This window comes from Tauraco erythrolophus, chromosome 13, assembly GCF_009769465.1.
Source record: "Tauraco erythrolophus isolate bTauEry1 chromosome 13, bTauEry1.pri, whole genome shotgun sequence".
Lineage (NCBI taxonomy): Eukaryota > Metazoa > Chordata > Aves > Musophagiformes > Musophagidae > Tauraco > Tauraco erythrolophus.
Genome location: NC_141477.1, coordinates 23,306,293 through 23,317,781, shown reverse-complemented (window position 1 = coordinate 23,317,781; position 11,489 = coordinate 23,306,293). Strand labels below are relative to the sequence as shown.

General features: G+C 57.9%; 1 protein-coding gene across 1 annotated transcript; it reads right to left on the bottom strand.

The window, feature by feature from the left end:
- Positions 1 to 2,206: 2,206 nt before the first annotated feature.
- LOC147527940 (uncharacterized) lies at positions 2,207 to 10,120 on the bottom strand. The gene is made up of 10 exons (XM_086619920.1): positions 10,066 to 10,120; positions 7,830 to 8,174; positions 6,852 to 7,121; positions 6,213 to 6,329; positions 4,450 to 4,551; positions 3,785 to 3,907; positions 3,465 to 3,557; positions 3,073 to 3,165; positions 2,737 to 2,797; positions 2,207 to 2,258 (listed from the first exon to the last, which is right to left on the bottom strand). The coding sequence occupies exons 1-10, from the start codon at positions 10,118 to 10,120 to the stop codon at positions 2,207 to 2,209; spliced, it is 1,311 nt and encodes a 436-aa protein (XP_086476046.1).
- Positions 10,121 to 11,489: the final 1,369 nt, after the last annotated feature.

Below are 11,489 nucleotides of genomic sequence, written 5' to 3'. Positions count from 1 at the left end.
TGGCTAGGAAGCAGCTCTGCAGAGCCTGGGGGTCCTGGTGGACACCACCACCTTGACCACAAACCAGCAACGTGGTCATGCAGCAAAGGTGGCCTATGGTGTCCAGGGCCGCCTTAGGAGGAGCATGACCCACCCTTCTGCTCTGCTCAGTGCTGGGGAGTCCCCGTCTGGGGTGCTGGGTCCAGTTCTGGATACTCAGGGCAGGAAGAATATGGATTTACTGGAAAGAACCCAGAAAAGGGCCGCGAAGATAATTGACACATCTGTCATCTGAGGAGAGGCTGGGACTGTTCAGCCTGGAGGAGAGGAAGCTCAGGGGGGGTCTCATCAAGGGGAATAAATATACAAATATCTAATGGGGTGGGTGCAACGAAGAGGGAGCCAGACTTCAGCGGGTATTTGCCAAGAGGCGATGGGCACACGTTAAAAAGGAAATTCAACCCGAACGCAAGAAAACATCATCTGACTGTGAGGCACAGGTTGCCCAGGGAGGATGTGGAATCTCCATCCTTGCCAGCATTCAGCAGCCATCTGGCCACAGTCCTGAGCGACCAGGCACCCTCAGCATGCCTCGCTTAGTGCTAGATTAAATCAGCCACTTTTTTTTTTTTTAAACCTTAATGGTATTACAGAAGAGCCAGAGACTCTGCTGACAAGGACCAAGCAAACAAAAAGCCATAAATAATTCGTATTCACGGCTACCAGGGCAACAGCGAGGGAGGACATATGGCTCAGAGGTGTGTAAACAGGCCCCTGCCCCGCAGCAAAGCTCCTTTCCGTCCGTATTATCTAGAGATGCTCGTGACATCGCGCTGGGAAGAGGGAGAAAATTCCCTTTACGAGCGGCAGGAACTGCGGCTCTGGATGCGTTCACTTCCCCACGCAGTTACCGCTGCAGGAATACCCGGAGGGGGCGGAACTGAAAAAAGAGACTTTAAAAAGCTGTAGAAATGGGTGAATTCTTAACTCCACCTCCAGTATGGCTGCGATGTCTGGGGCAGACCCTGTCGGCTCCGGGAGTGACTTTGCCTCTGTCTCCTCTCACCGTGCAATTAGGTGATGCCGAAGGCTGTAACAGCCAACGCGGCCTCTCGCGGTGTGATGTCCCATAAACTCACCGGGCTCTGAACACTCAGCCTGAGATGGAGCACGTCACGGTTTCCCCGGATCCCCATGGTGAAATCCAGCCCCGTGGCACTGCGTGGTGAAACCACGGGGCGCTCACAGCCTCACCCCCCACTTGTGATTTTAATGTCTGTTTTTCGTACGTCTCCATCCTGCTTAACTCCTGATCCTCAGCTGCGCGCTCCTCCCAAGTCAGGTCACCTGGAGAAGGGTCAATAGAAAGTTCCTGCTGAAGGTAATGGGTTTTTTTCCCCATTTTCTTGACACAAGAGGCCCAGGAGCTGCTGTTTCTCTACGGAGAAAGGGGGGAGGCGGGGAGGGGGCTGAGATGCAGATGTGACGCTGCCTGTTCAGGCAGGAAGTAACAAAGGAAGACCAGAGGAAAAAAAATAAATAAAGTTAATAAGGATCCAGATTCCTGCTGTAGGCAGCACCTGAGCCCTGACCTCCCCATCGCCACCCCAAAACCGCCCCACGGCCCAGCCCCCTCCTTGTGGGTTGGAAAAGCCATCCCATCAACGCAGGGTCAGGGCTCCTTTCGAGCGATTTGCATTTAAGCAAATCAAGAGCGGGCTCAGGGCAGCTGCTGGGGAGGGGGGGGACGGCACAGGGGTCCCCCAGAGATGCTGTCCCCATGGCACAGGGGCACAGCCAGGCCTGGGGGCTGTGGGGTTTGGGCTAAAGGGGACCGGCAGCACTGGCATAGGGTGGGGCGGGCACCTTTAGTTACCCACAAATGGTTAAAAAATTTAAAAAAAATTAGAAAATAACGAGTGGCCTCGTTATTTCATTATCGTGATGAACTACTGAGAGAGGCTCCAGCGACTGTCCCGAAAGGGGCTTCTCTATGTCAGGGCCTGGTTTTAGAGAGAAGGGAAGCAAAAACCAGCTCTGTGTTTTAAAAAAAAAAAAAAAAACAACAAAAAAAACCCCAAAAAAGGCAGAAATGAGTTTCTTTCATTGCTGTTTATTACAAGTCGTGCAGAGGCTCAAACCCACTGAAACTGAGAGCCCTGAACCCGTCAAACCCGGGAGGAAGATTGAGTTGACTTGACCAAGTGAGAAACGCCCCGATGGACCTCTAATGGGTGGGAACCGCGTCCCTGCTGCTGGGCTGGGACATCTCAAAGCACCTGGAAGAAGAGGAGGGGGGACGTGCTGAGCCGTGCTGGGGCCAGCGGCTCCGGGATCCCTGTCCGGACCAGCCCCGCACGGTTTTGGCTGGGGTGAAGAGAAGCTGGTTGAGGTCCATGAGGTTGGGATGCACTGGGAGCCTTCCTGCAGGCTGGCAAAGCCCAACTGCACCCACAGCACGGCTGGAATCCGGAGTGCCGGGATGAAACCAGCAGGAATTAAGGCTTAAAGGCTTCAGGCTGAGGCCATGAGGGGCAAATCTGGGGGGAGATTTGAGCAGGGGCTCAAGCACGTTGCTGGGGAGGGCCTTCAGAGCTTCCTGCTCTGAACCGGGGTGAGACCAGGGGCTGGGAGGGCAGCGCTGGGCTGCGTCTTTCTTGGGGTCTGGGACTTAAGGCACGGGGTAGTTTCCACATCCCACCATTTTCTCTTCGAGATGGGATGAGGTGATGCAGAAGGTGCCAACAGAGGACGTACCTCTCTTTGTCCACCACGCGGCCGGAGCTGCGTTCCTTCAGGCACCCCTGAGTCGTGTGATCTGCGGAAGGACAGGTCTGTTCCCAGCAGTCGGGAGAAAAGCGTATGAGAAGGAGTGACCGCCCAGTGCGGGATGTGGTGCACGGGGGGACACCAGTGGGGGGGTCACCGGGGAGGGGAAACACGCAATGGAGACCTCATGAGGTCTTCGCGAGCGCCGAACAATTAACTTTTAAGTAATTCACACGGCCGCTCGATCGCGTGGGGACAGAGGGAAACCAGTGGCTAAACGCACGGCACTGGGAGGGCGGGGAAGGGACGGAGTGGGGGACTCACAGCAGAGGAAGATGGCGAGGAGGGGGAGGGCTGACACGGCCGCTGTGCTGACCGCGAGGGCGGTCACGTCCACGAACGCCGCGCATCCTTCTTCTGCCGGAGCCGCCGGGGTCGGCGCGGAACGCCGCCGGAGCGGGAGAGAAAAGGAGAAAGGCAAAGTGCCACCGTGAGAACACGCACACGGGCAACAAACACCACAAATAAAAGGAGGAGGGGGGTGAAAATTAGTCTTCCTTTTGCAAAAATTTCACTTCCCTGAGAAACCCGATTTGTTGGATGTGTTTTGGGAGCAGGTCTAACTCCGAGCGGCCAGACCGCGGGGGTTACACGGCGCGGACAGTGCCAGGCTGCGTGTGATGGATGCGCGGGCGGCCCCCAGCACCCCCTCTCACCGTGGCGGTGGCGGATGTTCTTGATGAGGAAGGTGGTGGTCAGCACCACCGACACCACCCCCGCGGGAGCGGCGTAGCCCATCGTGTGCTGCGCTGGCCGGGGGACAGACGACAAAGTGACGTTAATGCGCGTGGCGAGACACGGACCGGGGGTCTGCCCTGCCCGTGCTCTGGTGTGGAACCCACCAGCCTGAGTTAGCACAGAAGCAGGAATAAAGTTTTCATTTTTAAAAACTGAAGAGAGAGATTTTTGGGTCAAATAAAAGCCTCAGGGACTGGTTTTATCTCCCTCCTTCCATCCTGGGTCAGAGCTCACTCACCTGTTTTGCTTTTCAGCTGGGTGAGCTTTGTGGGCTGGAAGGTGACGGTGGCGGAGACCAGGAAGGTTATCACGACCACGTAGGTAAGGGCGATCTCCGGCAGGATGATCGCAATAGAAGGGCCTGAAAGAGCACGGGACGAGGCAGGGCACCGGTCCCTGCCCTCATCTACCACCTCCACCACCTTGGAACCCTCCACCACGTCCCTGTCCCACCCTCTCCTGACCCTCAAGCCTTTTCGACCCATCCTCGCAAGCAGCCGCTCCATCCCTCGATCGTTCCAGCCGCCCTCCTGCGATTAACTCTGGGAACGGGCTCCGGGGGGGGGGGGGGGGGGGCAGAGCTGCATGAATTGTGCGGGTGGGTGTGCGACCCCTGCGGTGCTCCAGACCCCCAAACCCCCTGAGACCACGCGTCGGGGGGGGAAGACACGCGTCGCTCTGGCTGGGTCTATCCCACGTAGCCAGCTGCGCATCCCTCCCCTCCGCGGGGCCAAGCCTTCCCCTCGGACCCCCCCGAAACTCCCCATCTCCCAGGAGGTCTTCACCCCACGCGGTTTGCACGACAAGGGTTGCTTTTCCACCCTGCACCTCGCACAGGGTAAGGGAGGAGGGTCCGCACAGCACCGGCCCCCACCCCAAACCGCCCCCGCAGCCACCTCCTACCTTCCTCCCGCATCCAGAGCATCCCAGCGGTGCCGGCCAGGACGGCGGCGATGCACACCAGCCCACACGTGTAGGCGCTGAGCCACCTCCACAGCTCCCCCCCTAAACACCCAGAGCAGCGGGGGGTGATTGCTGTGACCCCTCAGCCCCGGGACAGCCCGTGCCAGCCCCCGCCTCCCCTTCCTCAGAGGTGGGACGTAGCTCAGCCCCACCTGGGATGCTGGGGGATATCCCCAGCCAGGATCCGGTGGGTTTGACCTGCTCTTTGGTGTGGGTGGCTGGAAAGGGCTCTGTCCCTCTGGGACAGCGATTAAACACACTCTTAAAAATCACAGAACGGTTGGGGTTGGAAGGGACCTCAAAGATCATCCAGTTCCAACCCCCCTGCCATAGGCAGGGACACCCTCCACTACACCAGGTTGCTCAAAGCCTCATCCAACCTGGCCTGGAACACTGCCAGGGATGGGGCAGCCACAACTTCTCTGGGCAACCTGTTCCAGTACCTCACCACCCTCAGAGGGAAGAATTTCTTCCTTAGATCCCATCGAAATCTCCCCTCTTCCAGCTTAAAGCCATTGCCCCGTGCCCTGTCACTACACGCCCTTGTCCAAAGCCCCTCTCCAGCTTTCCTGTAGCCCCTTTAGGCACTGGAAGTTGCTGGAAGGTCTCCCTGGAGTCTTCTCTTCTCCAGGCTGAACAGCCCCAGCTCTCTCAGCCTGTCTCCATAGCAGAGGTGGGAACAGAGCCTGGTGTCACAGATGGAATGTGACGTGATATTGTGGTGGTGCAACCCCCCCTCCCTGGCCAACATTGTTCTTGTTTCAATTGCAAGTGCAACGGGCCCCTATATATAAATATATAAAATATAGATATATAAATAGTGATTCCAAGCGAGACCCTTAGAGCTCTCGTGGATCCCAGCAGGCTGTGACCAGCATCTCCCCTGGGCTGGGACGCCTCGTAGGTACCAACTCCACGGCTCATCTGCCGACAAAGCCGACGGAAGAGCGAGGTGGAATACCCTCGAGTCTCAAGTATTTCCCGCTGAGGAACGCCGACGTGCTGTGAGTATTTACTCCAAACTCCAGAGGGGAATTTCACCTCTGGGCTCGTCCCCTCCATCTGCCTCTGCCTACCTGTGTGTCGGGACAGGCACATTCGCCTTCACCAGCCCCGGGGTCTGTATTTCACCAGATCCAAATATTTCTGTCTGCGCTCTGGATGTTTTGTACATACGTGCCTAATATTTTGATTTAGGATGCCTTGTAGCAAGTGTGAGTCTTGTCATTCTCGAGTCTGTAATTAAGTCACTATTTTAATTATAACTTATCCTACTGTCTTGTTAATCTTTAAATTGGTTAATCAAGTGTTGCCAAAATTTAACCTTTGGTTTACCTCATACCATTAATAAATCTTGAATTGTTAAATCTTAACTGTGTTAAAACATTCCATCTGTGACACCTTGTAACCCCAGCTCCTGGGAAACGTCTCCTGTAAAAGTGTGGGTCAATCCCTCAAGTCTCTAGAACAACGATGTCTGGGCAGTACCAGGATCTAACCTCACTTGAGAACAGAGCAAAATCAGCTTTTTGCCATTAAAAAACGTGTCCAGGAATGTTTTTCTGCTCTCACAAAGACCTGCCAGATGGTGTGAAGATGAGATGTCTGGGCAGCTGGAAGGGGAAGGAGCTGGTGACCAGCTCCTCGCGCTCCCCCACCAGCCACGGACACGAGGGTTCGGCTGCCCCCAACCGCCAACTCACTTATTCTCAGCTTTTCAGACTGGCAGACGGGAACAATTAATCCCCATCCCGAGATGGCAGCAAAGACCACAGCAACCACCGCAATCCTCAGCACGTCCTGCAAGGGAGGGGAGAGACCTGGGGGAGAAAAAGCCCCGAGGAGTCAGGCCACTGGCAGGACCAGCGTGGGTGGCTCTGGCAGGCCGTGGGGCTCCTCCATCACCAGGATGGATCCAATTTATTTGCCGGCTGGTGGCCAAATCAGCGCTTTCTGCTGTAGGCTGTGGTCCATGAAATGTCCAACCTGGGACGTGTGCTGCCCACAGGCTTCCTGGCCACCACCCCCCTGCCTGTGTCCTGCTCACCATCACCTTGGCCAATGGCCATCGCTTGGGACATTCTCCAAGAGGGAACAGCCAATCTCCTGCTGCCCATCCTGCCAAGGACTGCGCCTTGGTGGGATTGGAGAGCGGGAATTGCTGCTGATCATCCTACGATGGGGAGCTCCTGTTGGCAGCACGTGGGCCACAACCTCATGAGAGGGTGGCCGGACCCCTCGGGGGACAGAGGCAGAGGGATGGGACGAAACCACCCAGGGATCCCCAGGGAAGAGTGGAGAGAAGGAGGAGTGGTGGGAGGTGGAACCTCAGCAGCGATCACCTGCAATGGTGACGTTCAGGGAGGCTTCTGCCCAGCTTATCCCGTTGCTGGCGTTGCAGGAGTAGGAGCCGCAGTCCGACTTCTTCGCCGGCCGCAGGTACAACACGCTGAGGCTGTCGGAGAGGCGGAAACCTCTTTCCAGGGGAAGGGGCTGCCCGTCCTTCTTCCAGGCCACGGTGTCCACCTCGCCTTCCGCCACGTCACAGAGCACCTCGCCAGTGGCCCCGACCACGAGAGCGCTGGTCCGGAGCCGAGGGCGAGACACGGGCTCTTGGAAGGGAATGGGGGAAACAGAGGGTGTTGGAAAACATGTCAGGAAATGAGAAAAAAAAAAAAAAGAGGAAAAGGATGAAGAGCCCATTCAGGTTTATGTGTGGTGGAAAGGAGAAACGAGAGGGGAAGGGCTGCGGCAGCATCATGGCAACGTTACCTAGAGCCAGGGCAAACAAGAGAGTTGCCAGTTATCAACGGCAGCTCTTATCTCCGTGGCAGCAGCCGGCGCCTGCGGATCACAAACCGGCCGTCGCTCAGCCTGGGCTGGGGGGGGATTTTTGTCGTGGCTTCTCCACAACGCCCGCCCTGCTGGGCTTAGCTCCATCGCCTCTGCCAGGTCCCCCTCGCCCAGGGTGCCCCAGGTACCCCCGTGGCTGCAGATACGTGGCGTCCCACCAGTCCCTCCATCCCTGCACCCAGAGTAGAAAACAGGGAGGAAATTGCTTTTCCAGGCTGGAGCCCAGCCCTGTGCCACAGCCAGGCACCCCACAGGGTCTCCTTGGGCACCACCACCGGATCTTCTCCCCTAGGACAGGTTGGGAACCTCTTTGTGAAGTCTCCCTGGTGATGCCTCCATGCACGGCAGGTTCAACCCGTTAGACTCAGCTCAAACCCCTTTGTCTGGCCGATGGTCCACGCACGGTCAAACACCACCACGGCTCCGCATCCGTCACCCCACTCCTCCCTCCTGCACCCACCACTTACTGAGGACTTCCAGCAGGATTTTCAGGCTCTCCCTGTCGCCCGCATTGACGGCCACTTTGTAGATGCCGCTGTCACTTTCCTGGATGTCCTCCAGCCAGAGAGACCCGTTGGATGGGTGGAAAATGGCTCGTCCTGTGTAGGGCGCGTGGATGGTGGGGCTGCGAGAGCCCCTGTCGTACTGCAGGACGGTGCGGGAGCTGGTGCCGTTGAGGTGCTCCCACCACATGGAGTCGGTGTCCGTGACATTATCCGGCCCGGGAAGCAGCACTGAGGATCCCACAGCGATGGATTTTCTCTCGAGGGGTCCTGCCACTTCCACAGCCTGTTGCAGAGGCACCAGCAGCCCTGGATGGGGTGGGAAGGGAAGATGAGTCGGGGAGATGGAGTGAGTTGGCATGGTCTGGGAGAGGCTTTGGGACCCCCCCGTGCCAAGGACATGCACATGGACCCCTCGGTCACAGCCTCTCACAAAGCCATCGCCCTTCATGCTGCCGAGACATCCCAGCCAGAGCTGATCTGGATGCCTGAACACAGCGCAGGGTGCTGGGAGATCCCTGGCTGCAGGGCTGCAAGTTCCCTCTGCCTGGGTTTTGTGCGTATTTGGGTGGCATCTCCTCCCAGTCTGTGCCCAGGACTGTCTAATCCTCACCAACTTCCATGACTTATTCCCGATCTCTGGTCGTCTTTGGGGCTGAAAGTGCTCACACACTCCCAGCGGAGGGGGACGCAGCTGCCCCCCCCCCAAACACATGGCAGTTTCTGGGCTTGTCTTGACTTGGGCTCTACCAGGTGCTTAGGGACTTTGAGAGAAGCTGCTGCAGGCAGGGCACAGCTCCCAGCACCCCCTCCCCAAAAAAAGAGCTTTCTAGGAAAGCTGGGCAGAAAGCACTACCGCGGTCCCATCGTGTAAAGTGGATTCTTAAAAAAAACCAACCCCAAACAAAAAAAAAAGGTGAAGTTAAAGGCTTTAAAGCAAGGAGGCAGCCCCGGGCAGAGGGAAGGAAAGGAAGGGCGTTCAGCTACCCAGGCAGAGCTGCGGTTAATTGCCAGTGGCAAATCCCAGTGCTCCCAGAGGCTGCTCTGAAGCAGCCACCGGCATTTCTGCGGAAGATCCTCTCCTCACCGAAGCCATCACTCCACCGAACCCTCGTGCGGGACCGTCAGGTCCGAGACCCGCCGAGACGGGCACCGGTGGCAGCAATCCCAGCCCATCCCACGCACCTGCCGCCCGACACACGGGATGTCAGGGAAACACGTTCCCAGCGCCAGCGGCCCCGGGCAGCGGCTGCGAGGCGCAGGGATGGTGGGCAGGGGGCCGGGGACCCCGCTGGCTGCACCGGCTGTGTTGGCTCTGCCCTCTGTGCCCTGTCCCGGTCCGGCCGCGGTAAGCAGACGTTCGCGTGCGTTCGCAGTGCCGCCTGCCGTCTCCGCGAACGCGGCCCAGCGCCGGCCCGCGGGCCCCGAGCGGGGATTTCTCTTGGCCATTTTGCAGCACAGGTGGGAAAGAAAATAAGTGTAACAACCCCAGGGAACCCAGCTCATCCGACGATTTTCATTTCTAACTCTCATGACCTTGAGAAACAGCTACTGGTTTTTGTGCCCCTCAAACCGTAGGATGTACAGGGGGAGGAAATAATCTCATGGCTGAAAATCCCCTTGCTCTGCTCTGGGGGAGCACTATTTACACAGAACGTGCGGCACCATCAGCAGAAAACAGAAAATATTTCATCGCAGGCGTTTTTTACAACACATCCAAAGCTCGTCCTATAGATGCTCGAACAGAACTCACTAACTCGACGGTGTCTGAAAATCTGGGTTTATGGGAATGGGTTTCCTCTCTATTTCAGACACTCACCCTGTAAATCTTTGCACATTTGTGCTTCAAGGCAGCTGGTGCATATGTACAGACCACAGTGAGATCGCTCCCCTGAGTACAACCGCAACAAATTTTGTTGTGAGTGTCAGCCCTAGCGCGGATCTGCAGCAGACGTTTAGCCTTGGCACCGTGCCTCGCTCTCCAGCTGCTCCTACCTCCTCTGCCCGTGGGCAGCGAAGCAGAGACACCTTTCCCCTTCAGATTAACCGTTTTGCCCATCTAAAAAGTCCAGAGATGCCTGTTGCAAAGCTCCATTGAAGCTTCTGGCTCTCTGCGTGCTTGCAACAGGTGAGGATCTGGCCCGGACCGCCCCCCCCCCAGAATGGCACCAGCATCTCACCTCGCCTGGGGATGATTTACCTGCAAGGAGCATCCAGCTGGTCCCCAGCAGCTCCGCGGGACGGCACAGCGGCATCCGTGGAGGAGAAACGGCTCAAAAATCACCAAGCTTTTAAAACAGCCCCTCCAAGGCCGATGGAGGAGAAGAGTGGGTCCGGCTGCTCCGCACGAGGAGCCCTCCCACCCTTCAGGACTGGGTTTCCCACGCAGTGCCGTGGACGGTCCCAGTCCCAAGCGGCTCCACCCCGCCGTTATCCTGCCGACGGCTCCTCTCCTTCCTCGCCGCCTCCTCTCCCGCTCGTCCGTCGCGGGGGACCCTTCCCGGCAGCAGCGCCCGCTCTCGCCCCCGCGCTCCTGGTGCCACTCCCCGGCGCTGCGGGAGGCAGAGCTGCCCAACGGCTCCCGGTGCCATGGCTGGGAGCAGCGGCTCCCACCACCCAGACCCCCCGATGGCCTTTCTGCCGGGGCAGGGCAGGGGAGGGACCCAAAGAGACCCCGATTCACCCCAAAAACAGCCTCATGGCAAGAAACGCTGAGCTTGATTGCGGAGCCAAACTGGGGAGAGTAACCCGCCTGACCCCGCTTCTGGGAGGGGTTTGCTATTGTTCTTGCAGCACTACAGATCACAGGGGATGTCTCGGATCCTGGCCGTGCCCTGGGGCCAGAAGGTCCATCTCCGTCCCTTTCTTACAGCTCAGCCCTCTCCCGTCGTGCCCCCGGGACTGGAGCCCTCCCTGGGCAGAGCAGAGCTTGAGCTCACCCTCCAGCCCGCTTCTAGAGGCGGCCAGGGGCTCAACGGGGCTCCAAGACACTCGTCCCACTGCGAGGAGCTTTTTCCTCCACCGAGGCAGATGTGGACCGAGATCATCCGTGTCCCACAAGCTTTCTGCAAAGGGAATTTCAGTTTAACAGAGAGACACTCCCGGGATCAGATGAGCACCTGGGGACCAAGTTTCACACTCTGGATGGGACAGCAGAGGGACGAGCAGCTCGGGGGGTTTGAGTTCTGCCCCAGAGCGCCAGGGAAAGCTCTCCTGCCCTGCCCAGTGCGCTGGTGCTGTCTGCCTGCCCCACACCACCAAAACCAGAGCGTGACAGATGCTGGGACAGGACAGCTGTGCGTAAAATGTTGAGAAAAGGTGGGTGGATGCAGATGCTGTCGGGTCCAGAACACAAACACGGTGATACCTGTCAGCTCCACCAGCCCCGTCCACCCGCTCCCTGCCAGCCCATGCCCACCCAACCTGCCTGCCCTACTCAGCCGGTCGCTGACCGTGCCATCCCCTTTCCCATTTTGTGACCCTTCCTTTCACCAAATGTCTCCTTCCAAATAAATATATCTGTGAGTACTTTCCCCTCATCGGTCCTCGTTTTGCTGCACCCATCCCCAAATTCAATATTCCCGGCACCACCACCGTGACAATCTCAGCTTTGGCTGCTGTTGC

What these genes read in the sequence shown, in the direction of transcription:
- LOC147527940 (XM_086619920.1), bottom strand. Translation starts at nt 10,120, where the DNA reads ATGCCGCTGTGCCGTCCCGCGGAGCTGCTGGGGACCAGCTGGATGCTC. An exon ending in CAGCTGGATGCTCCTTGCAG is followed by an intron (nt 8,175 to 10,065) that starts GTAAATCATCCC and finishes CACCCCATCCAG; the next exon opens with GGCTGCTGGTGCCTCTGCAA. An exon ending in CCTCGCCATCTTCCTCTGCT is followed by an intron (nt 2,798 to 3,072) that starts GTGAGTCCCCCA and finishes GTCCTTCCGCAG; the next exon opens with ATCACACGACTCAGGGGTGC.